Here is a 27,150-nt window from a genome sequence, read left to right as displayed (position 1 = left end):
AACTAATCATTTCTTCAAGGCCCCATCCTTCAATTATCGTAATAGGATTTCCCAACTTCAACAGTTATAGTGGCGATGAAGCTTCAATGACTTTGGGGGGCGATTCAACCCACTGCAGCGACTCTTAATGAAAGTGTCAAGACAACAATTCAATCATCATGGCTGTACACCAACAAAATTTTCACACATAAAAATGAAGACTAGCAGACCACATTTTGTATTACAAGCTCTCATCTCTATTTTTCACAATGACCAGGTAGTATCTTTCATAAGAAATAAAAACCTAAGACACTTTAATTTTTTGATCCAAAAGTCAAGATTCTCTATCATATAGGTAGATGGGAGGTAGATACCTAGAATTTATCCCACATGGCTGCCCCCTCGGGCCCCTGGAGAAACACCCAGGCCCCACCATCACCTCTCCATTGAGGAGAGAAAGGAACAGATTTTTGGTCACAGTGACATTTTGGCTCTATATCCCCAAGAAAAGAACTGGCACAAACTAATGGGGAACAGTGTGATAAAACAGAATGGTATTAATCAGGCTACTGTGTTCCGACCCCCAACTTTTCTTTTTTACCCAAAAAAAGGAGCAGAACAAGGTCAATCATTATCATCTTATTTTTTTACCTTAAAGCATTGGCATTTCTGTTAGAGACAAAACAAAAGCACCAAAAATATTGTTCTTGTAATACTACCTGGAAAGACAACAGTGGTATGAGAGATTTAGACAAGTTCTTTTCTTTTTATTTTTTGGCTGCTGGCCAGCATAGGGATCCAAACCCTTGACCCTGGTGTTAAAATACCACGCTGTAACCAACTGAGCTAACTAGCCAGACTTAGACAAGTTCTTATGCCCCAAAGATATTTTACTGCCTATACTTATGACAGCCCATGATCTGTGTAAACACAAATTCTGAGATCTGGCTCAGAAAAACAGCCACTATTTCCCCCAGATGGTAAATGCCTTCGGACCTTTAGCCCAAAGCATCATCTGCCCTATGCTACCCTGGCAGACAAGCAGGCACAGAGGTAAGCGAATCATGAGCTGGTGACTCTGTGGACACATACCCTTCTTAGGTTCCTTATTCTTTAAAACAAAAAGCTCACCTGAAAAGCAAAGAACCCATCTTTTCAGCACTATCTGGTCACTAAAAGAACTGCATCCCTGGATGCAAGCAGGGGTTCCAATAAACCCCACAAACCATTGTCCTCAAACTTTCAAATACTTGCTCTATTTCTTGCTAAGGAGGTTCAAGTCAGAGGACATTAAGGTCCCTGCAGTTAGTGTAACAGAAAAGAAACCAGACCCTTCTTACAAAGCAGGCCTCAGGACCACAGATACCCATGGAAATAGGTATTTCTGAGTCAAAAGCTTCCGTGTCAGGGAAGCTTTGAATCTACCTCAGCTGTCTTTCTTCTCTTACCCCTCTGTCCCTCATACTTTATAGGTGACTTCTTTGGAAGAGTGAACCTTGAGCAAGATACTAAGCTCTCTAAGCCTCAATTTCCTCGCAGGTAAATTGGGGATAGTGGTAGCTACCTCAGAGGGTCATTGTGAAATAATACATGTATAGCACTGAGCTTAGCACTAAGTGAGCAGAAACTGTAGTTGTTGAGTGCTTCTTCTATATAGACAGAAATGGAGGAACAGCAAGCTCATCAGAGAAGAAACAAGAAAACAAAAAGTTCAAGTGGACAGGATAATAATACACAGAGCATTTCCAAAAGCTATCTCAAAGACCATATCAAGTCCTAGGGGGAAAAACATACAATATTGCGTTCTAAGAAGGTTAAGCAGATACATAAAAGACAATATATGATTTGAAGGCATGAAATAAACAGTGCCTTCATGTACTATACATTCAGAGAGACACAGTGCCATCTTACAGATACAGTCTTCCTGTTAACACAAGATCAGCCCTCAATCTGCAGGTGTGACAGCTTCCTTAACAATTAGTCCATAAGTCAGATAAAATATTGACAAAAAAAGATTGCTGATCTTTCATATTTGGGGGAGTTTTTAGTCTTAAATTTAGAATTCCATCATTTCTTTAAAGCAAAGCCACTAAAATATATTCACCTGAAGAGGGCATGCCTGCTTCATTACAAATGATATCACATATCTTCTGAGACAAAAATTAGGATGGCTTTCTTGTCTGGGTTTCTGACTGCTCCTTAGCTTTGAGTTCTTCTAGTTTCTTCTCGTAGCGACTCATGAAGTAATCATCTGGTTCAATCCCTGCATTCTTCAAATTTTCCATGACCTTTTCCAGTCTGAGCACTGATCGGGCTCCCTCAATTTTTCTTGTACTCAGGTACAGAGTGAACTCCTGGAAATCCAGAAGCTTACAGGTATCAACAGAGCAGATATTCCTGATATCACTAGTTCTATCCAAATGAGGAAAAAACACTAGTCCTGACAACTTCTCTAGGTCCTGGAGGCTCACTTGGAATTCAGTTAACTGGGGTTGGAAGCCAATGGCTTCATTGGGCACCACAAAGGCCCCCAGTGCCAGCGGTTCAGAAGATACTGGGCTTCTGCGAGCCAGAATCACCTTATAAAGGTGTGAAGGTACTGCCACGTTGTCATCACCAATCACCTGAAAACAAAGCAGCCATATTAGTGATGCTAATTTGTGCTAGCAGTTCTTTTTCCTGAAAAGACTTATTAGATGCATTTCTGAAATTGTATTTATAAGCTACCCGACTCCATCCCAATGAATTAAAATTCAGCTGCCAAAGATACTAAACTGAAATACAGATTCACAGAGAAGATGAGTATAAAACAGGTCAATTCTGATCACATTCTTTAAAATAATGCCACCCCTAAGGGTAGGGGGTCAGGGTCTCTGCTCTGTTTGTAGGACCAAGGACAAAGGAATGCCACGAATGAGTCCTGAGTTTTTAATGGACAAGAAAAGCTGTCATTTTCTCTCATCTCATAATCAGAACTTCTGGTGCTCTAAACACTCAAAGGTCAAAACTGCTACCTTGATTACTCTGAGCTCTAGAAATAAAAATACAGTCTATAATTCTGCTCTTGAAATGTAAAAAAGGAAAAAAATATGGCCCTAGTTTATCAATTCACTAAGGAACTAAGCAAACAGCCTTTAGAGAAGCAGCCAGACATCACATCAACATTACTATCTCCAGTATCACCTAGATTGTGGCTCATTTTTCAATTAAATTAAGTAAACGTAAATGCTATTTTCTCAGAGTTTTGCACAGTCTTGGGCCTGCTATCAAACACAAAACTTATGAATATGTTGTCAAATCAAACACTTTGAAAAAGTATCCACACAATGAAGAAGCCAGAGCTAGGGTCAGGCCTAGAAAATATAACTTAGGTGCCTATGTAGTTTGGCTGTATTAATGAAACAACATTATTATAAAACCTTTTCGGATTCCCTTCCAATTGGCGTAAAAGCATTATCTGTTGTCGGGGGGGGGGGGGACTGAATATCCATTTACTTAATGGTCCCCAATAAAATGACATAACCCAACTAATACATTCATGGTATTACTGCCCCTCCCAGACCCTTTCTTGGTAAGAGCAGGTTTTCTTTCCTGATCAGACAGCTCTGCCTGCTGCAGGAATCCCTGTTGGGAACCCAAATAAGGCAGAGGGATGAGAACTACAAAGGGTTCTTTTCTGCTTTTCCCAAGCTCCTACCTATGTGGCACACAGACTGGGAATTCCACAGCCACCTGGTGTCTGTCACATGTGGAGGTCCCACTGCCAAGACCCGCTGCAGGGCTGCAGGGAAGACCCATCCTCAGGAATAATTTCTATAACCAACTATCTTTGAAGTTACTGAAAGTAGTTGGCCAGAGTGCAGTGTAGAGTGACATTTATGAAACTACACAATCGACAGACATAAAATCCCCACCCCCATCCCCAAAAGTCATTTATGCAGCTGGGAAAATAAACATACTCTTTCAAAGCAAAAAATATACAGACAGTGAACCCTATGGAGATTCACAATTAGCCCACAGATCACCAAAAGATGTTAATTCAATAATGCAACTCAGAGGTCCTATGCCTGGCATTACTGGAAATACAGAAAAGAATGAGCTTTAAAGTAAATGCAGATGGTGCCTGCTCTCAAGAAGCTTATCATCTAGAGGGGGGGCCAATACCTGCAGCTTTCATTGCAGGCAGAATGTGGTTAGATGCCAAAACAGAGCACAAATAACAGCACTAGGGGGGTTCAGGGGAAGTTGGGAACCAGAACTGAGGGCACGGCTGCAGATGAGCCACAATTCACTAGGGGAAAAGGTGAAATGGGCTTCGAGTGTTCCAGGCACTAGTGGGAGATCCAACAGTTAAGCAAATGCTTGGTGCCACCAGGTGGACATTCTCTATCACTGCAGCAAAGTTCTCCGAACTGTAAGAAGCCTTTAAGACCACTTCCTCGATTATTTTCTCTTTCATGGACTCACTGTCTACAAACAAATGACAGTTTTCACAAATAATTAAGTGGTCATGTCCATTTGCTACCAGGCAGAGCTTCTTATCAGGCTTGTTAAGTTCTAATCAAAAGAAAAGAAGTTTGACATTTTAAGTTCCACAGCTTTACTTCATGAAAACGTACAATTTCTATCGTTTTTAAACAACTCTCAAAGGAAGAGGACCTCCATTACCACTTTTGAGAAACCACATGGACACAGAAATTCCTAACAGGAATGACAAGGTGTGATCCTTCCACCCATGACTTTCTCACAATGTTTCAAAGAGGGGTAAAATATTATCCTGAAAAATAAGGAGAAAAGGAGAACTTAGCCACTCACTATCTCTTCTCTGATTCAGTTTGCTTTGCTTTCGGGAAGCAAACATCTTCAATCTGTCTAAAACGGACCAGTCCTATTTGGAAATTCAGAAAACCCATTGTTTCTTCTTTGAATTTAAGACTTAACTTAAAAAAAAAATCAACCCTAAAATATTTTAGGGCTATCTTCTTCTTTGGAGACAACTCGACCTGCGTAATAAATTTTTCTCACTTTTGGGAAAATTAGAAAACTTCCAGAAAATGTTTCTAGACACTACTAGGGTACTGAAGCAGAATGGTTCAGTGGACTGGAAGCCCAGAGACCTGGTCAAGTCCTGGCTTTGCCACTAATCTGCAAGTCACACCCACCCATTTCTTGTTTCTTCATTTATAAAATAGTTAACAGCAATCCCCATGCTGCCTATCTCAAAGAATTGTTATTTATGAAGATACAATGACATGTTAGATCAAAAAAATTTCAAACTCCATAAGACCTACATAAAAAGCTATTTTTGTACAGGATGTCATTCAAAAGACAGGGATAAAACTGCATCTGGTACAAAAGCTGATTTTGCTGAGGGATAGTGGGGAAACATAGGATCAAGCAAGATTAGAACAGTTACATTTTGACTGAGGTTTCAGGAGGAGAAAGCAAGCTGGACACATGATGCCCCAAACAAAGGACTCCAGGGCTTAACATGAACCAAGTCTTTAGTATCAGTAAATCAGCAGCGATCCTTTTCATATAAGACTTAAGTATAAAAATACTTTACAAAGGAAATCCTTGTTGCTGTTAAATTACCAAAAGCATGGAACTTTTGTCAAGATTGTAACATAAATTGGAAATCTACCGGGAACGACTACAGAATACAACACGTTAACAGCCATAAGCTGGCACTCATTTGCGACCTGAAGTTAGTTTTCATAAATGTTCCCAGCGAGGGGGAGGAGCCTGCTAAGTCACAGTAAAACAAGCACCGTCTTCCCAGACTGTCGATTGTACTTGAAGATTTAGGGAAGAGGTAAGGAGATAACTGGTAAAACAATTTATTTTTCAATTAAAACAGATAGATATAGAAATGAACAAAAGCTTACCCTTAACATAAAACAGGAGATTTAAAAAAAAAAAAAAATCTCCTTATCACTTCAGGTGAAGCTTCAAGATTGCTGGGGGCACGTTTTAAATTTCCTCCCCCTCTAGGAGTTGGTGGAAGTTTGGAAAGTGCAGCTATAGAAGGAGAACACAGATTGTTAAATGCTTCTAAAATTACCACCACCCAACCGAGTTGTAGAATCTGAAGCTCACTTTCTTTTCAGGTCATTTATAATGTCCAAACCAGAATCTTCAGGTATGTTTCACTTGTCTGAAATCGATCTCTTCTTGAAACAGGCACATCAGAGAAAGCACATGGATGACCTCAGCTATAATAAAGGGGGTGATTCTGATTAGAGCTGTCAGATGACTCACTTCTGATAAAATCACTGCTACTGATCTTTCCTTAGGCTCACATTCACTCAAGTTCTACAATGCTGTGATCCTTTCCTACATATTCTAACAGACATTTCTGCCTGGCTATAAGGAATCCTCCTCTTGGCCCATTTTCTGTTCTTATTTTTGCATATTAGCAAATATCACTTGTAACTGCTCTCTATCCACACCATCTTTTATTGCCTACTGGCCTTAAGCTTCTGTATACAAAGAGTAGAAGAGTACAGCAATCTCTTTATCATAGACTTTTGAGAGCTTCAAAGAACAACACTATGAATGATTGGCTATTGTCATAAAAGTCAGACAGAGCCATGTGTGGATCCCACCTTCAACAATTACTAGCTATATGACTTAGATTTGACCCCTAAAAGCCTCAATTTCCTTGTCTATAAAAGGATAATCACTACTTTTTTGTAAGAGCCTTAGTGAGGACTGAATGAGATAGCATATATAAAGCTGCTTATGTACTGCTTAGTATACATAGCCCTCAATAAACGCCAGGTAATCTTTGCCTCCTCCAAAGTATAAACACATATACACTTCATATGTGTTTCTGTACAGAAAACTAAATAAATAAATACCCCATTTTCACTGGGTACATTCTCCTAAAATGAGGTTCAGAGAACAGCTATAAACAAGCAGTAAATATTAAATGACTAGATCTGAGAAAACAAAACACTTTCCAAGCATTTTGAATTGCCATACATAATTCCAAGAAATTCCCTTGGAAACAGGAATTCATTATACAAATGATTTGTTCCCTGAGAGGGACAGGCTGGAGAATGCTGTGACCCCTATTCCAGCACTGCTAAAGAACACTGTCTTATCCACGTTTGTTTCATTATGAATTGTCTACTTTTAAAAGGACCTGCTTGCTAGAGAATAGCCTAAAATTTGGGGCTGAGCATCAAGGTTTCTGTCACCAGGTCCCAACCTTTCCTTTTAGTTTTGTCTCCTTTCCTATATGAATGCTCTAACTTACTGTTTCTCAGCATATATCCTACCTCTTCCTGTCTCTTCCCCTTGCCTAGATTTGCCTCCCATGTCTGCTTTCCTTATTTTCCTTTCCAAAATTCTCCTGTTTATACATTTATATGTGTGTGTGCATACATATAAAATTTTTGGCCAAACTTAATTCTTAAAATTAAGAATTTCAAGATAATTTACTAACAGACCGTATTTTATTTTCATACTAATAGATACACCGAAGATTTTTTAAGTTTAAAATTCTACCTGAAATCAGGTTTGATCTAAAAAATATTGCCAAATCTAACAAAAGCTGTATTATTATAGCTGTATCATTTGCTAGTGAAAAACAAAAATATATATAAGTAGATATCACTCTGATATGATTCTGAGAAAGATAAAAAATTATATGCCTCTCCAAGGATATGGATTCCTGTCAACATTCAAATTTACATACACATACATAACATACAAACACAGCTGTCTTTTTTTAATGACCAAAATCTATACATCTCCTTCTCAAAAAACATAGGAACACAGAAGGTGGAGAAGAAAGACCTTCCTGTCAGTGAGCCACTAACGGCAATAGATTTCATGTACAATGCTCTTTGGGGCTCTCTCCATCCACTATAAAGGCTAAAAATAAATGTGGTAAACACACATGACAAGCCAAACAGCACAGTGTACACCCAAGAACCAACCTATCATCCAGATCTTTAGTTTCAATCCCTACTAAAGGAACCCAGACTCTTTGGAGAAATCTCTGATGCCAGCGATTGGCCAAGATGAGCCTGGAACATAGCCTTATACCAGCAAGTAGGAAATGCAAAAAAAAAAAAAAAATGATTAGGATGTGTCAAAAGGACAGGAGACAACCTGAAGTGGCTCTCACTGGCCAAATATGGGGCAATTTTTAGCATCAAAATGAATAACTACAAAAAACTGATTAAAACTTATTGAATAAAACTAAGAATCTGACTCCACACTGATAACAAATTAGATAGAAAAGCTTTCTAACAAGTGAAATATCAACTAATAAATGCAGAAGTAATAAAAATTGAAGTCATCACTTAGCAACTATCACAGCAATAACTAATTTAGGCAAGAATCATCAATGGATGCTAAAACTATTTGGTGAAAGTTTGAAGAGGAAAAAATGCTTATGTATCAAAGTATTTCCAGAGATCACTTAATTTTAAAGGGGAAAATGATGAAGAAACCTGGCAGACACCACCTTAACCAAGTAATCAAAGTTAATATCATGAATAATAGGACAAACTGACATCAGGTACCTCCTGATGTGATGAACTGAGAAGAACACATGATCACTTCTGTGGCATTCTGCCAAAAACATAATTAATCATGAGGAAACAGATAAACCCAAATTGAAGGACACACTACAAAACAACTGGCCTGTATTCTTCAAAAACGTCAACATCACTAAAGACAAAAGGCTAAGGAACTATTTCAGATTAAAGGAGACTACAGAGACATGACAAATAAACGCAATGTACAATCCTGGATCGAATCCTGGATCATAAAAAACGATTGCATAAAGAACATTACTGGGGCAATTGGTAAAATTTGAACATAGACTGTATATTAGATGATATTTTTAGATGTTCTTATAAACCTTATATTTCATGAACTTGACAATTATTCTGTGGTTATGAGAGAATGGAACATTTAGGAGAAAAGGGACACGATATCTGCAACTAATTCTCAAATGGTTCAGAAAATTTAAAAAAGTGTAAGCAAATCTGCATGGGTGGGAGTACAAATGTAGCAAACAGTTAACAACTAGTGAATCTAGCTAAAAGATTTACTAGTTGTTAGTTAAAGATCTAGGGAATACTTTGTATGGTTCTTACACAACTCCTATAAATTTGAAATTATTTCCAAATAAAATGTTAAAAAATATTAATTTGCTTTGCAAAAAGAAAGAATAAAGATTAAAGTGGGTTTCTACCTCATGGAAGCAACCTAAGCACAGGTTTTTGTTCTTCCCTCCTTCCAATTAAAAAAATATGTATATGAAATGGCAGTAAAGAGGTGTAAAGCAGAACACATTCATGAAAGTGCTGAGAATGACAGAGTAGTACATTAATGAACTAAGAACTGCCATGAACTTTTGGGAAGTGAAAGATGGATGTGGTGACACTTTTAGATAAAACAAAGAGGAAAGAGCCAGCTGATTTTTTCCACCCCTTAAGTAGTGTTCCAGTGAGTAAAGGCTGTCAAAATCAAGGTGTGTGACAGAAAAACCCATCTGCAGAATTACTGTGCTTCCAACAAAAGCAGCCTTGTTCTGCCTCCAGCATAAGCTAGAAAAATATTCTCTAAAAGAATGGTGTATATAAAACTGCCCTAGAGAGCTTGTCATATGTACACATCCCTGAGCCCCATCACCGCAGCTTCAGGACATTTTCAGACAAGCAGAGACTCAGCAAGTCTACCATCAATTGACTTTTCCAGAAAGAATTCAAGGATATACTCCAACAACACAAAAAAAGGGAACCCAAGAAAGAGGGGAAAGGGGTTTAAGATAAAGTGGACCTAAGCAATGAGTATAATGAAAAGAAACAGAATGACAGATGTACAGATGACTTAAAACTAAAACTGCTTACTAAGTGAGGTTGCCAATGGTCAGTTCTCAACTGATCATTCCCTCCTTGAAATGCTTTCTTCACCTGGCTTCTGGGAAATCACTCTCCCCTGGTTTTTTCCTCTCTTGTTCCTCTGCCTCTTTTGCTGAATCTTCCTCTTCTTGATCTCTAAATGTCCCAATGCTCCTGGGTTCAGACCTCGATCTGTTCTATGCTTTCCATACTCACTTATATGATCTCATCATAGCTTTAAACACTGTGTGCGGACCACTTTCAAGTAAATCTTCATTCCAACCTCTCCTCTGAGATCCAAATTCATCTCCTGCTTACTCAACATCTCCATTTGGACATCAAATAATCTCAAATGTACATAGCCAAAAATACAACCCCCAATTTCCAGCCCCTAGACTTACTTCTCTCTGGTCTTCATCATCTCAGACTGAAAACATGTGTTATTCTCGACTTTCCCATTCTACAATCAACCCATCAGGAAGTCCCATTAGTTCTATCCTCAAAGCACATCCTAAATCAGACCATTTCTTACCATTTCTATTACCACTACACTATGAAAATTATTATTTCTCACTTAGACAATTCCATTAGCCTCTTAACTGGTCCCCCTATTTCCACCTATTCTTCCATTCTTCATAAGCAGCTAGAGTGGGCTTTAAAAATGTAAACCAGATTATGCCACTATCCTGATCAAAACCCTACAAGAGCATCCATCTCACTTAATACAATCCAGACTGCTTTCCATTAACTCCCTCTTTGACTTACCTTCTTCTCAATGCTCACTCTGCTGTAGACACACTGAGTAGAACACTGTTCCTTGAATATGCCAGGCTCAGTCTCACCCATTTCATTGTGCTTGCTATTCCCTCTAGCAGGAAAACTCTTGATCTGGCTTTATCCTTCACTTGATGTAGATTTCTGCTCAATCTTGCTTCCCCTGAGTGGCCTATTCTGTCTTTCCCAGCCCCACTACAATCCTTTACCATGCTTTATTTTTCTACACAGCATTTTATTTACTGTGTATCTCCTCCACTATAATGTAAGCTTCCTGAAAGCACATTTTGTCTGCCTTGTTTATTGCTATATCAGAAGCACCCAGAACAGCACCAGGTATGTAGTGGAAGCTTAATAAATATTTGTTGATTAAAAGAAGGAAAAAAGGGAGGAAGAGAAAAAAGGAATGGAAGGAGAAAACAAGTAATCCAAATTAGAACAGAAAATCAGAGGGCTCCAAGAATGATGTCTTCAAGAAGAAACTGATTTACATTTTTAAAAAACAGTATGATGATAAAGTTACATGATCTGAATTATCTCAACTAGAAAGTGAAAGTGTATTATTACATTTTTTAAAAGAGCAGATATAATACACAGCCACCTTTACCTTCCACTTCTCAGTTTTTCTGTTGTTTGTGTAATACTTATTTCTCAAGTGTCACAGACTTAATGATATAGAATTATATCTACTTCTTTTCAGGTCAAAACATACTATTTACACACTCATAATACTAAAAATGCTGGTTTTGTATTTTCAATAGACCCAGGATTATAAGCTCAAAGACCAAAAAGGGCTAGACAGGAAATGTAAATGACTGAAATAGGCTGGGTGAGGACTAATATGAATTGAAGAACATGTGCTCAATCTATGGAGAAGACTGGTTTGGTACTCCCATGTAGTGAACTGGGATGGGAATATATGTCAAGTGTGATTGAGTCATCTGACTTTTTTTAAGAGAAGCTAAAATCTGGATTTATGTGAAATCTCCAAAATTAGTAAACATTACCAACTAATTAAAAAACAACATACTGTGTGAGCCAAATAAAATACTTCTATGGGTTGAACATTCCATAGGAGGCTTCAGTTTACAACCTCTGCTATAGGCAAAGCTCAAACTAAACTATAGTTAGAAAACACAGACATAAATGCTATAAACCTTGACAACATATAAGTGATAGATTAAGAAGTAAATGTTTAAGTATACTATATAAAGTATATGATGCTAAGTTTACCAACATAAGAACTAAAACTAAATATGTGACTGGCAGAGAGAGACTGAAGCAGTGCAAGAAGTGAACTATGTAAATTTCATACATTTCATAGAGATGAATCAACGTGAAAATTCACAAATCAAACTTAAAAATACAGTTTAGCATTCATTATTTTGAGACATAGAAATAACCACTAGGATAACCAGAAAATTAGACAGTGGGATTGGGACCACAAGCAGGAGACTTCACCTTTTCATCTTGAATCCTCCTGTACTGTCTGAATTTCATTATAATGTCATGTTCTTTCACATTTGTGTTTTCAGATTTAACATTTTTATTACTATGCACACATAGTTCCACAGTAATAAAATTTTAAAGTTTAAATTCAAAGTTCATTAAAAGGTAGTTTGGCAATTATGGCTTCAATGCCTTGAGGAAAAAAATCATCAAGACTAAACCATGTCTAACATAAGTATCTAATTTCCCAACTTCTAACATAATATATAATTTTTAAAAAATAGTTTCAAAAGCATTGTTTAAAAGACTACAAAAATTGTGCTTTAAAGTTGATAGAAAGGCACCTGATCTCTGAGGTTCTTTGGGCAAGAAAGGAGGAAAAAACCTAGAAATCACAGGTTTATGGGCACATGCACCAAAAAACATACAAACACCCTGATCTTCACTCTTAAGTCAGCCTCCAAAGGAATGAAGTCACTAACATTTACTGAATATTTCCTATGTGCTAGTTACCAAGCAAACAATGATCCTAACAACCTAATGAGCTAAATACTATCACAAATTTAACAGATAAAACTGAACTTTAAAGAAGGCAGGTCATTTTCCCAGGATCTCACACAAGTAATTATCAAAGCAGATACAAAGCCAGATCTGACATAAAGGATGTGCTTTTAAATGACTATACTCACCCTGCCATTCCTACTACTCTGAAGTAAAGAAATAAACTCCAAGTGAGGCACAGAAGTTTCGCCGGTGGCCTGCTACTAGTGGGGCCCTTCAAGAACTTTCTTACTAATTCTAGTACCCTGTCCCATGCTTTGATAACTGGAGACATGAAATTAATATTCTTTATAATTTAGTCCAAATTGCACTTTATCTTGTAAATATTATATTAAATTCTTTGATATGGAACTGTGGATATTCCCTGATTTCGGTATAAATGAAATTTCCTTCTTCTGTTCTTTTGGTGTTATTTTTGATGGTTCTGAGAATAAAAAAAAAAAAAAGTAAAAATGTATACTTTCTAGACTTCAGATAGACTGGCAACCAGCAGAAGTGGAGGCACAGAAACACACTGGAGGCCTCTGCAGTAGTTCAGGTGTCCAGAACTTCAGTAAAATCTAAGTTATTAAGAAAGAGAATTAATAAAAGTTGTTGACTCACAGAAATTAGGAGTGACAGATGACTGCCAGGATGTGAAATACAGGAAAGAAGTGAGAAAATAAACAAGAATGTAGTGTAGGGCATGTCACTTACAATTCTATGTACCTTCCTCCCATATGACTACTTGATGACTAGCTAAATTAAAGATGTGCCAGCATGAGTGTGGATAGGTCCTATAAATTAACAGACATGGAAAACTAATGATATGGGCTCAGGGGCCCAGAATCTGAAAGAAGAGACCTAAGACCATTAAGGCTCTCAAATAAAAACAAAAAACAAGACTATTACTCAAAGTATACACTTCATGAAGTTGATCTTGACTGACCTCACATGTGTGATCACTGTAACACACAACACAGTGAGGAGAGTTGAGAAGTCTCTACTGAAACTCTCCTCAAGGCTACTTGAACATGCCTGAATATCACTCACTGATAAACTATTTAGGAGAACAAAGTCAAGTCTTTGTAATTGTTAGTTTTATATATTCCAGTGTAATAAGAACTCTGGTACAGGTAAGATACATATATATTTGATATGCATATATTTTTATTGCAAATTAATTATAAACAGAACTTGCAAGAACAGTACAAAGAATTCCTTCTTATATACCTTTCACCCAGATTCACCAGTTGTTAACATTTTGCTCCATTTATCACTCTTTTCTCTATATATTTTTCCTAAACTTTTTGAAAGTCAACAGACACGCCCTTTTATCCCTAAATACTTCAGATGTACTTAAGAGCAAAGACTTTCACTCACACAATCACAGACAAATTATCAAAATCAGGAAGTTTAACATAGATAGAATCTCATCTGCAGAATTCATATGTTGCCAACCATCCCAATAACATCCTTCTTTAACAAATTTTGTCTTTCTGGTCTAGGATCTGATCTAAAATCACACTGTGCATTTTTCATGACTGTAGTCTCCATAATCTGGCACAATTAGTTTCTCAGCCTTGGTATTTTATGACACTAACACTTTTTTAGAGTATAAATCAGCTGTTTCACAGAATATCTCTCAATTGGGGTTTACCTGATATTTCTCCATGATGAAATTCAATGTTATGGTTTTTTGGCAGAAATATCATAGAAATGATATTTTATCTTTCTCAGTACATCACATCAGGAAGTACAGCATGTATCACTAAGTTCTATTACTGGCAACATTAACTTGGGGCATTTCTCAACTGTAAAGTTATCATCTCTCACTTTGTGATTATTAAATAATTTATAGGGAGATACTTTTAGATTGCGTAAATGTCCTATTCCTCATAAAACTTTCACTCACTAGTTTTATCATCCACAGATGATTCTGTCCTGAATCACTTATTACCATGATGGTTGCAAAATGATTTTTATAATTCTTTCATTACTGCAAATTTAATAGCTGACACTCTACAGCAAGCAGAAGCTTTTCTTTACAACCCATGTATTTATTTATTATTAAGAGTATAGATTCTTATTTAATTCAATAGGTTTATAATCCATTTTATTTTGATATTCAAATAGTCCCAGATATGCTAAGTGTGAGCTCCTTCTAGCTGATTCCTATGTCCTTTCAACATGTCCCCACCATGTGTCTGAGCACTGCCTTGCTTTCTGGTACAAAATGTTGCATTTTGTTCTTTCCTTGTACCAGCCCTGGAATCACCCATTTCTCTAAGTGCTGGATCCTTTCAGCAGGAGATGGTATTTTAGAAACCAGATCTGGTCTCAAGATTTGCTCACAGCTAATAGCACATAACTGCTTCGAGGCTCTTGTAGCAGAAACAGCTAGGAGATATATAATTTTTTATAAATTGTATTTTTAAAAATTATATCTAACTTAAGAAAAGCAATACATTTCCCACTATAGCATTTAGGCAACATATACCTAACAGAAATATCCACACAAAAAAACTGTATAATAAAATCCTCTTAATTTCTGGTTAATTTTCCCTTTTAAAATTTGTGTAAACTTTTCTTCTACTACACAGTAAGCTAGTCATATAAATCTTTCAATTTTATGAAAATAAAACTGTGATCTGGTCACTTTAGGTTTACAAGTCAAAGCTAGAAGAATCTCTTTTCCAGTGGTAAGAGTAAAGAAGACTTAACAAAACCCAAGAATAATCAATATTTGAAAAATAAGAGAATACAGAGAACTTTAAGCCATTTTTTTCTTCTAAGATTATAAAAAGTACTAAAATTAAATTACCAAGTTAATCAGAGGAGAGAAATTAATCTGAAAGGAGAGAAATTAAAACTAACTAATTTTAAAGTACTAATTCTTTTGCCCTCCTTTACCAACATTAAGAACTACTAGAATTGTCTGAGGGTGCGAAAATCCTTGAAAACAACTATTCTTCATTTCCACACAACAAACAGATGTAGTTGGATCAATAATTTCATGTGAGAAAATGGAAAATGGGCTATTCATAGGGACCTATGTGAATGCCTTAGGTGCTTACACATCACAGCACATCTGATATCAGGACAGGCTGATATGAAGCTTTATTTGCTTTCCTAAATCTATTCCTCAGGTTATTCAATTTTATCATAGACTCTCTTGAGTAATCATTTTACCTAACCAGCATTTATTAATGTCTACTTTATTTCCAGAGTTGAGCTAGGTGTTCCCTCCAAATATACCTCCTCTTTGACTTTACCAGCAAGTGATTCAGTCCCTCTCTTTTTACGTACTCTATCACCTCTTCTTACTCACTCCACCTCATTCTCTACCCTACAGTGTAGTATATCACTTCAGCCACCCTCTTGGTAGAATCCTCAGGATATTTCTGCATGATAGATTCAGTGTTATACTTTTTTGGTAGAACACTTGCCCTTCAGGTAATACTACTCTGTAAACTGCTAATGAAGAAGGCTGGCCTAAGAATTTCCCAGCAATATAAGATGTCTGAAGCTCTCACACCACTAATTATTCCTTCATATCTTTAATCTCTCTTTCCCTCAATATATAAAAGTGCTGAAAGTATCTTGCATGTAAAAAAACAATTTCATCTTTTAAAAAATCCAAGCTTCTAAAATAAAAGCTCTACCTCCCATTTATTCAACTCATTGCAATCTGGTTGTTACCCTAATCTTTTCCCTTTTCCTCCCCTCCAAAAGTTATTAATTCTTCCTCACTCCAACTGCTTGAGTTCAGCCTTTATCCTACTGCGGTAATGTCCTAACTCATCTCATTGCCTCTAATCTCATCTCTCCTTCTAATGCCCCCTTTCTCATCTACCTCTCTACTCTTTATTTGTCAAGATCTAGCTCATGTCTTTCTCCCTCTGTTAAGACTTCCCAACCCATATAAGTAGAGGTCATCAGTCCTTTTGTGACACTACTTCATCTATGTATTTATTTCTATTACAGCATATCACACACTTTAATGTAATTGTCAACATGTCTGTCTCCCTTTCTAAACCGTGTGTTTCCTTAAAGTCAATGATTGCTTTTTATCGATCACTACATCCTCTATGCCTATCACCCCTAACAGGTGTTCAATAAGCACTGCTGAATAAATAAAATTAAAAGAGTAGAATACAGAATGAATTTATAATTTCATACAAATAACAGAAGCATGAATATTAAAACATGTCCTTACCTGGTAACTAACTGTTTTCTTCCCGTCATTCATAGTCTGAGGTAATGTCAAAGGTCCAGATACTACCCAAACATCTTCAAACCTCTCTGTCAGTTCTCGACAGTACATTTCTATTCTGAAAAACAAAGCAAAAAAAATGTATAATATTCTCAGAGACATACATGGAGAAAAGCAGCAAACCATGTAAGTCTGCAGGAAAGATACCAAGAATACTACACTCTAGAAATTAACTTAAACAAGAACACGGCACAAAACATTTTAAGCCTATAAGCAATGATTTTCCCAAAGTCTGCTGCACAAAAAAACTTAAAAATCACACACGACACAACCACCTACATTTTTGTGTGCACTCAGCATACATTTTATAACAAATTTTATTAACTTAAAACATTTTTAAATGCCATAATTCTCAAATGTTTTTCAGGAATTATACATCATTCCAATAAGTTGATATACCTTAGTTATTTAACCATTCCTATTGCAGGACAATTGGGTTTATCTTAATTAACATTTCTCATATAATGCAACATTGTAGTAATTCCTCACGATAAATTTCAAGAACCAGAATTACTGAATAAATATTTTAGTGACTCTTGATAAAACTAATATTTTTAATAGGGTTGTACCAATTTATTCTGTAAGCTCCAAAATATGACACAGCAGTTTCACAACAGTCTTTACAACACTGGAATTTATCATTTAAAAATGTTTTTTGTGAATTTACCAGATAAAAATGGCATATATACATTTTCTTATATTGCAGTTGAAAGAGATTTCTGAATGACAGGTAACAATGCATTTCATCATTCCTTAGTTTTCTTTACTATAAAGTAAAATCAAATTATTTTTTATAGCACATATGCCCATTATAAAGCAAAAAGTTTTCCTCCCCAAAATTTATCCCTTGGGAAAAGAAAAAGTTAAATTCTTCCAGAGGTATGTAATCTGCAATCCCAGAATATGGAAAGGGACTCTATAAGGCAAACATCCCAGATCTTCAACAAATATTGCAAGGAAATAACAAAGAGAAAGGGAAACCTACAGATTAACAGTGACTTTAGAAATATATCAGTCAAATCTATGCATGGATCTTGCTTGAATACCGATTCAAACCAACCAACGAAAACAAAACAAAATGAAAAAGACAATCAGGGAAATTTGAACACTGACTGTAAAACTGGTAATAAGGAATTACTGTTAAACATTTCAGGGCAACAACAGTACTGTGCAGGTATCACTCATAACTGGGAGCTAAGAGAAAAAGAAGGAAGAAAAGAAAGACCACTTGCAGAGGAAGAGAGCATATCTAGAGATACAAAGTGGAGTGGGGGAAAGGGGGATGGGGAGAAAGGTCGGGGATAACTGGGTGGGGAACACAGGATACAATCACAATTTGTGGTAATGGGCATGCTGCCAGTATGGATGTGGACATCACATCTTGGGCACGAGTGGTGACAATCAACTTTGTACCCCATGAAGAGTCATAACCAATTAAAAATAAATAAAATAAAATAAATTTTTTAAAAAATATTACTGGCTATATTTTAAAAGAATCTTTATGTTCTAATCTTTATCTTCTATATTTGAAAAGAATCTTTATCTTAATATATCTTCTATATGTTAAAATATTTATAGATAATATATCTGCGATCTGCTTAAAATAATGAGTGGAGGGAAGGGACAACATGTAGATTAAAAAATGTGGCCATGACTGATAACTGTTGAAGTCTTTTTTAGTGGGGTGCTATCTTAATTACTTTAAATCATAAAGTATTATATGAGGAAAACACAATAGGTTGAAACAACCTCAGTGCTAGTTCTAAATGCTTAAAGAGACTACCTGACAACTTGCTAACAGTGTCAGAAAAATGCAGAAGGCCCAAATGACTTTATGGGTTCTATTAAAAACTGATTAATGGTTATGTTAAACTGTACCAAAACATTTTTTAAAAGCTCAGGAACATTGCAATACCAGAAAAAAATAGAGCATCCTCTGGACACACTTAAAAAAGACATTACTGCCTCGGTTATTAACAGGAATATTATTTTGAGTAGTTTCTTCCAAAACTTGACTTTTGAACAGTAGCAAACATAATCAAAAAGGCAGGCCATATTTTGAAATCTGTTCTCCCACAGAAGACTGCACTCCCAAAATATAGCAAAGAAAACTGTTCCAAAGTATGTACCTTCAGTAGGGTTCTTTTGAAAAACAAAGAAACAGTTGATAGACACATTCATACATTCCCGTCACATCATTCATCTTTCACAGAATTTAGTTTATTTTAAAAACTCTCACCCCTTACCTGTTCCAATATCCAGAATTATTATCAATATTCTGAGGCACAATATTAGAAAGGTAAAATGTTTCAGCCATGGCTTTCTGGAAAAAGAAATAAAAATAGTAACTTGCACCGAAATGCCCTCCCCTTTAAAAGATACTTTACAAAGCAGCCACTTATTCATAGCTTATTAGCTCTAGGCAGTTGGTGACTACTTGTTTAGATAAATGAAAGCCACAGTTATTCCAGGACAGAAAGCTCTATAATGATTACTCAAAATAAGGACTATAACAAAGTAGTTTGGTATGCTTAGTTTTCTTTATCATTTATAAAACCCAAATCTGTACTGTAAACTCTAAGAATTAATTAGTTTATATTAGAACTAATATAAACTAAAAGTTTCTAATATAAAGCTTAAGGGTAAATTCTGGTTTTAAGGCTCTAGCAGTTTCTCAACAAAGGTCAACTTTCAGGAATTTTATTTAAGTAGCATAGAACAAACATATTAGTTCAAAAGTGGTAAAGAAAAATTCCTTGTTCTGAATTTCTGGCCACAATGTGTTCATTCACTTCATACTTCTGACTCACATACACAAGACTATCTCATACTTCTTCTCATTCATCTATACTAACTGCCAATGCCACAATTACCTTCTCTTCAAACGGTGGCTCTCACTTTTGGATGCACAGCAGAATTGGGAGCTTTAAAAACATTTATACCTGAGTCCCATACCCTAGAGTTTCTGATTTAATAAGTCTGAGGTGCAGGTCTGGGGATCCAGATTTCTGAAAATTCCCCAAGTGACTATAACTATAATGAGTTCTCTCCAAGTTTGAGAATCACTATCTTAATGACAGTAATCACCAACAGTTCACATAATAAATGTCAATGTTGTGAAAGATAGTCTCCCCTTTTCTGGTAGGAAAATTATTCTAGATTAAAGGAGACTAAAGAGATATGACAACTAAACATAAGGTATGATTCATGATTGGACACTGGATCAAAAAAAAAGCTGTAAAGAACATAATTGGGACTATCTGGGAAATCGAAATATAAATTGTATTTGAAATAAAACTGTATTTTAGATTACTGCATATACAAAAATACATCCGTATACACTTCTTTGTATAAAGATAATCTTGTCAAATATTATATATATCATATATACAAATATTCTCATTCTCAGATGATACATGCTCCTGATCAATCTATCTAGGAATAAACTATCATAAAGTCTACAACATTCTGTCAATGATTTAATATATATATATATGCACTATAAAGTGAATGAATCAAAATGTGTTTGCTGCACTATTTTCTCAACTTTTCTACATATCTGAAATTTTTCAAAATTAAAATGAGTGACAGCTTCAGCTCCCAGTGGCTTCCAATTCCCTTTTATATGGTATTTTGGTTTTTTCCCCTCATTCAACCTGTTTAAAAATGTCTTGGCCTATGACCAAAAACAAAGGAGAAACAAAGTATGGAAATTCTAAAGTTTTAAGGTTTGACTCCTACGTTTTTAATCTCCAAGTCCCATGGTACATGTAACATCAGCCCCATATTCCCAATCTTCCCCCGAAATATGCCTACACTTGAAAATTTGTTATTTCCTGCTGGAGCCATGTGTCCTCGTGACCACCCACTTCCAACATAGTCCTCATTGAAGGCACTGAAGGTTGGAGGGATGTTAGGATCAGGCTTAAATTTACAATGTTTTCTGTCTGCATCACCTGAATAAAAACACACAAAATGGGTAAGTTATTAGTGGACGAATATTCCTCAAGATTCTCTAAGCAAGGCAAGCTGGTTGCTCCTGGTTGGTAACTCTCCAAGCAGCTAGTATTAGGGATTGCATGCATGTCTCAAGTTCCCGGGATAGCTCAGATACCTCATCTCAATTTAGAAAGGACTTATCTAGGAAAGAATGCTTTTCATACAGTGTAGTTATCTCATATAATTTTAATTCTGGACTCTCCAGTTAAAGAAAAACTCCCCCGGATAGTATTTAAGTAAAAACAATGACTGATCAAACAACTAAACTGTATAAAAAGCTTGGCTACTAAATATACTCTTGTTTTTTAGAAAGATGCCCATGCATCATATTTTTTTAAATTGTATTTTGACAAGTTTATGTGTACTGAAATAATGGATATATATAGACACAAAACAATTTGTTCTGGGCAGGCACAGCCTAGGGGAGGTGGGGAGGGGAGTGTCTCTGATATCTTACTGCCTCTTAAGCCTTGACAAAATAAACACTGAAACTGTGAGCTCCATCCAGAAATTCCTAAAACAGAATATCTGAGTACCACAGGGAGAGAAGAAATCTCAATTTTTACTTATTTTCTGACACCTCCAGAATGGTTTGCTGAGAACATGAGCAAATCCTAATACTACATTTTCCATTGTCCTTAGGTCAGACCTTGATAAACTACAAAAATTATGAGGACAAGTGGGACATAGACTGCTAAGAAGTATAAAATGGAGATCAATAAAGTTACCAATTACAACGTTGATTTCATTCAGCCAAGAATAATTTAAAGTTATCAGATCCCAAGGTTCAGAGTAAAGTATCTACTATATGGCTTTTTAGAATCACTTCATAAAGAAAAAAATAACTGGTAATACAAAAGGATTACCATTAGTAAACTTCTAAATGTTATTACCAATGGAACCACTTTCTTGTATGCCTAGTTATCTTTGCTTAGTGCTCACTGCCCTTGAAAAATCATTTGCGGGAATTTCCAAAGGCCTAAGAAGATGCCTTCCTTGAGAAAAGATGGAAATATACTTCTATCAGGTGTCTAGCAGCATTACCAGCAGCAGACCATATTAAACCAATCTCAGGGATTAAGGTTCCCTGATCTATACAGGATGCATAGATTTGGGCTGCAAGCCCATATGATAGCCAGTTTGTGGCCTCAGCTTCTCCAGAACAAGCTTTTTGTTTTCCTTTTAACCCTTCTCTGCTTAGTGCCAAGACAACTTTCCATTAGTCCCCTACAGTGGACAGGCAGGTTCTGGCTCATTCTTCCCCAAGAGAGCAGCCCTTTGGGGTTCCAGGCTAATGAGGGGTCTCCTACGAGAAAACCTACCTTGGTCGAACCCTCAGTCTTTCCTTCAATCCTCCTCACCCAATAAGGCTATGGAATCAAAGGCAAATGTGGCTTTGGTTTGCCAGGACTGCCCTTTCCTCTCTGGATTCTGGCTTTCATCCAAATATTCGCCTGGCAATTCTCCACCATCCTGTTGGCTCTTCACTTTTTTGAAGTGATTTCTTAAAATACACTTTTTATATACTGCTAAGAGCGCTTCCTGTTGTTTTTAAAGGGAGACATTCTGAATCACCTACATTAGTTGCCCTGTAGCACCAAGTACATTGCAAGCATCTTGCTATTCTGCTGGTTGTTGTGCACTCTAGAAAGGCACATACTCATTTTAATATCAGCATTTTAGTATTCATAGAAAGCATGCATTTTAAAGCAAAGGAGAAGTAATACATGAATCGTCATTTAGCAAATTAAAAGGCAAATAACAAAATGAGAATAAAACAACTAAGACAAAAGGCAATATCCCTAATACATAAAACAGCTCCTACGGATCAATTTTAAAAAGAATATAACAACTAAAAACGGGTAAAGAATAATTTACGAAAAAAAGAATAATTCACAAAATGTTAACCCTCACTGATAATCAATAAACACAAGTAAAATCAGCTATTAAATTGGTAAAGCTCAATAATGCTCACCATGGGTGAGCGTTGGGAGACAGGACAAACAGCGATGGTGGGAATGTAAACAGGAAGAATCTACCTAGAAACCAATTTGACATTAATTATCAAGATCTGTCATCTTAATTAGAGGTATATACCAAGACGTAAGGACACATGAACAGATTTACGCAATTGCCTACCTCTCCAGCCTTATTTCACATCATGTTCTCCCTTGCTCTAGCCACTCTGCTCTTTTAGTTCCCTAAAGAAACAAAACTCTTCACCATATTGGAGCCTTCAAAGATGCAACTGTGCTTCTTTCTGCCTATAATGCTCCTCTCCATATCCCATGACCCACTCAACCCCTCTGCCTAGGTAACTTCCATTTACCCTTCGGTCCTCTTCCTCACAGAACCCTCACTAATCAAAATCAGGTTCTCATTATAACCTCTCATCATACTCTACTGTTCCTTAATTATACTAGCCTAACTCACAATCACTCCCTTCAGAAAACTTATTAACAATTATAATTATTCATTATTATCTGTTTGATAGGTCAACACATTCCAACTGAAAGTGAAATGGGGGTAGAGACCATCTACTCTGGTTACTGATATATCCCCAAGGCTTAGCACAGTACCTGACACATAGCAGGCAATTAAAAAAATTTTTATTGAGGTAAAAAATGAATAGCTCTTTGCAGCAATATTTATAACAAAGCCTCCCAACTCATGCGTCAAGATATGGATCCTCTCAATCCTTGAGACGGCTAGGAAGGGTCTGGGGCTCCCTAGCTGCCAGGCAGGGTCTATTTAATCAGTAAGCCATAAAAATACCATTTTCTATGTGTGCTGTGATGTGAAAAAGGTTGGGAGTATTCCCAATAATCCTTCTTGTTCTAAATTTGGAAACATCTTTCACGAATACATTCAATTTTTTTCCAACCACCTACCCGTTATCTTGCTTTTGGATATGTGTTCAAGAACCCATCTAGGCACTCGCTTTGTCTGATCATAAGACAAGGCATGGTTAGTGTAACACCTAGCCTCTGTTCCACTTAAAGGGAATCCAAATTGTCCCAACAAAGCCTTTTCTGCAGATTCTAAAAATGAAAAAAAAATGAGGGGGGGAGAAAAACAACAAATAATTAGTGACTCCTATTTTGAAGGAAAGATCATAAAGAAAAGGAGAGGGGGTGAGATTTACGATTGACTGGCTCAAAAGTGTAATCAACCAGGAGGTCTCATTTTTGCAATTACTTGTAAGACAAAGAAAACAGCAGGCAAAGTACTGGTTTTGCCTACCGTCAGTTGTACAGTTATATCAAAATAAACTGTAGTTATCACACTCACTTTTAAAGAAGGACCTGATGTTATTGGTCTTGATCAGATCAAATTTCCAAATCTCTCTGCCCCCACGAAAAACTGTGTATGAAAGCAGCACTCAAAGGAAAAACTCACGTCATTACCAGAAGTTAATCATGGATATGACTGAATGAGAAAGAGTCTACCTATTTATTAGGTTAAAGAGTGAGTGAGGACAAAAGCACGGCCTTAGTTTCAGTTTTTTAAAAGAACTTCACTCACTGACACTCTTCCTCAACGTTCTGGATCTGAAGCACTGAGATGTGTGCTGTAGCAAGACAGTAGTAAGACTAGTACTGTTTTTCCCGGCGGGAGAAACCAAGCACACACTTAACAGTGAGTCAGTTTCAAGACAATCCTCTCTTGATACCTTCTCAAATCCTCAAACCACGAGAGTAGTTCTCTTGCTAAACGCCAAGTATCAAACGGAGCAAGTTAAATCAGCATGTCCGGGAAAATGTGAAAAATGAGCATGTGCTCCTCTTTTTTGGCAAATACAAGGTACCTCTGGTAACTTGAGGATTTATGTATTTTGAAGAAGGGCTAGCAGGTGTTCTTCATCTGAACACCAAAGAAAAAATGAGGGCAGTTAACTAATCTGCTAAAACTATGCATTAATGTATTCCTTCATCCACTCTTATCGATACCGATTACGTACCAGGCACTGCGCTGGGTGTGTGGTGGAGAACCAGACAGACACAGGCCCAACTCGTACGGAGCTAACAACCTAGTGGAGGACACAGACACTGAAACATACATTTCGCGATGAATAATTCGGGGGAAGAAGGAGGTACGGGGCGGGGGTCTGTGGAGAAAACGAGGATCCCGGGGGGAAGGAAGGACCTGAGGAAAGCAGGGAGACGAGGTGGGGAGGGGAGGCCGAGCCGGGAGAACGAAAAGGCCGGAAACCCAGCGCCAGGCTCGGGACCCTCAAAGAGCGAGTTGCGCGCGGAGGATTACGATTCACGCCCCAGGCAAGGGGTCACGGCCGAAACCTGGGCCGGGGAAGGGACAGCGAGCCCACAGACTTACCGTCCGGCTCCCTCCCTGCCAATGCTGCCTCGGCGCCCTGACTGCGGAAGAACTGCAGGGCCGTGAGGCCTGCTCCTGCGGCGCCCACTACAGCCCCGGCCACGAAGCCACTCAGAAAACGCCGGGAGCCTCTGAGGCGGAAAGCAAAACTCTTGGCGGCCATATTACCCAAGGGAGCAGCCCTTAACCGCAGCGCATGCGCACACCGGGTCTGCAGCCTGAAAGCCAATCGCAACCGCGGAACCAAGACACGCATGCGCGACCTGAAGTCGGCTGGCACTGAGCCTCTGGAGAGACGCGAGACTCTGAGCGCAGGCACGTCCCAGCTGAGGGCTTCGTGCGCCCCCTGGTGACAAACCTGGAAGCCCAGGCGCATCCCCCCTCCCCCCATCCCCGGTCCACTGTACTGGGTAATGATGGGTGGTAGTATGATACCTTGAAGGCAAGTGGTGTTCATATACAATCCGAGAACAAAATGCCTTTAGTGCCATATAATGGGTGAGTAAACACTTGCACACAGTTACACTAAGGTCCCAAGAGCAACGATTCCAGCTCAGGTCTGATTCCAAAACCTGTGCCACATTGGATGTCCTCATGACGCCTGCCTTCAAAATCATATTGTATACAAATCGTAACTTCTAAAGACAGCTTTGTACCTCCTATAGAGTTTCTTGGCAAGACAGTCCTCCATGTTGGCCCAGGACCCTGGATCAGATTGCGGAAGTTTCAATCCCCACTCAGCTGCTTTCCAGTGGGTGTGTTGCTTCATCTTTCTAGGCTTGTTTCCTTTTCAGTGGGAATAATAATAGTACTTAGACCATAGGGTTCTTGTGAGGACTAAAGGAAGTGACACATGGAAAGCATTTAGGGAAGTAGTACCTAGGATGTCGTTAAGTGCTCTCTAAATGTTAGCAATTTTTATTGAGTCGTCTCTACTCTGTCTTGACAGAATGTAAAATCTGATTGCTGAATGCCTGCTAACAAAGGATATATGTATTTCATGGACGTCCACTCACAATTAAATGGGTCATTTTGTAGCACAGTCTCCAGCATTCCATGTGGACTTAGTTCTTTGCAGAACCTTCAAGTTTCCAATTTCTCAGAAACCTGACAGGAAAATTTCCCAGTCATGATTCACTCAGCAGGAGGCCATTTCTAACCACCAACTGAAGATGTGTAAATATTGTTTTGATAGCCTCAGACAGGAGGCTGTCCCTTCCCTTGGGAATACCTCTTGTGAAGTCATGTTGTATAACCCTCTGGCACTCTGACCCTGACTGGTTGAGCTAGGTCAACCAGAGTCCTTTCTAGGGATTTTGGATCTGGTACTCTCTGCAGGTAGCAAAGCAGTGACATATGAAATTCTAACATTGTCTACAGCCTTGTTTCCTTCTAAGCAGACAAGGGAGCAGATGCATCTAGTCTTGCACTAAGCAACAATGGAAGAAATGTCGAGACACAGGTAGAGTAGGCCTGCAAATCTGTGACTCTGGCTTCCAGGCTCCTTAAGCCCACATGCACCCTGCCTTTCCCAGGTTGCTGGCCATTTCCCCCAGGATCCTTCCTATGAAGCTCACTTTTTGTCTTACGGGTTCTGTCACTTGCAACCAAGAGTCCTGACAAATACAATAAACACTGGTTACCTGTAGGCTTCAAGTCCACTTTGGCAGCTTCCACCAGAATTTACTAAATATAGTCACTTTAAAAGTATTTCTCAAGGCTCTCCAAAGAGCTGGGCACTGTGCTAAATAATAAAGAGAGAAAGAGAGAGAGAAAATGGTAAATGACTTTTCCTCATCCAGATCCTGTACTTGGAGACAGTGAACTCCATGCTTGGCCCCAAGAAGTCAAGAATTGGAAGAACTGCTTGACTTTGGGTAAGGAAACTGCCTCTGGGCCTGTCTGCCCACCTGTAAAATGATGGGATTGGAC

The 27,150-nt window shown here is 37.7% G+C and overlaps 1 protein-coding gene across 2 annotated transcripts; it reads right to left on the bottom strand.

Annotated features, from left to right (window-relative positions):
• Positions 1 to 213: 213 nt before the first annotated feature.
• On the bottom strand, positions 214 to 25,395 carry EXOG (exo/endonuclease G). Of its 2 annotated transcripts, XM_063114150.1 has the most exons (6): positions 25,219 to 25,395; positions 23,775 to 23,924; positions 20,701 to 20,840; positions 19,131 to 19,207; positions 16,828 to 16,942; positions 214 to 2,603 (listed from the first exon to the last, which is right to left on the bottom strand). In XM_063114150.1, the coding sequence occupies exons 1-6, from the start codon at positions 25,379 to 25,381 to the stop codon at positions 2,142 to 2,144; spliced, it is 1,107 nt and encodes a 368-aa protein (XP_062970220.1). In that variant the 5' UTR covers positions 25,382 to 25,395; the 3' UTR covers positions 214 to 2,141. The 2 variants fall into 2 exon arrangements, with proteins under 2 accessions (XP_062970220.1, XP_062970222.1); XM_063114152.1 differs by lacking the exon at positions 23,775 to 23,924.
• Positions 25,396 to 27,150: the final 1,755 nt, after the last annotated feature.

Source organism: Cynocephalus volans, chromosome 11 (genome assembly GCF_027409185.1).
Source record: "Cynocephalus volans isolate mCynVol1 chromosome 11, mCynVol1.pri, whole genome shotgun sequence".
Lineage (NCBI taxonomy): Eukaryota > Metazoa > Chordata > Mammalia > Dermoptera > Cynocephalidae > Cynocephalus > Cynocephalus volans.
The sequence above is the reverse complement of the archived record's forward strand: the minus strand, read 5'-3'. Positions and strand labels throughout refer to the sequence as shown.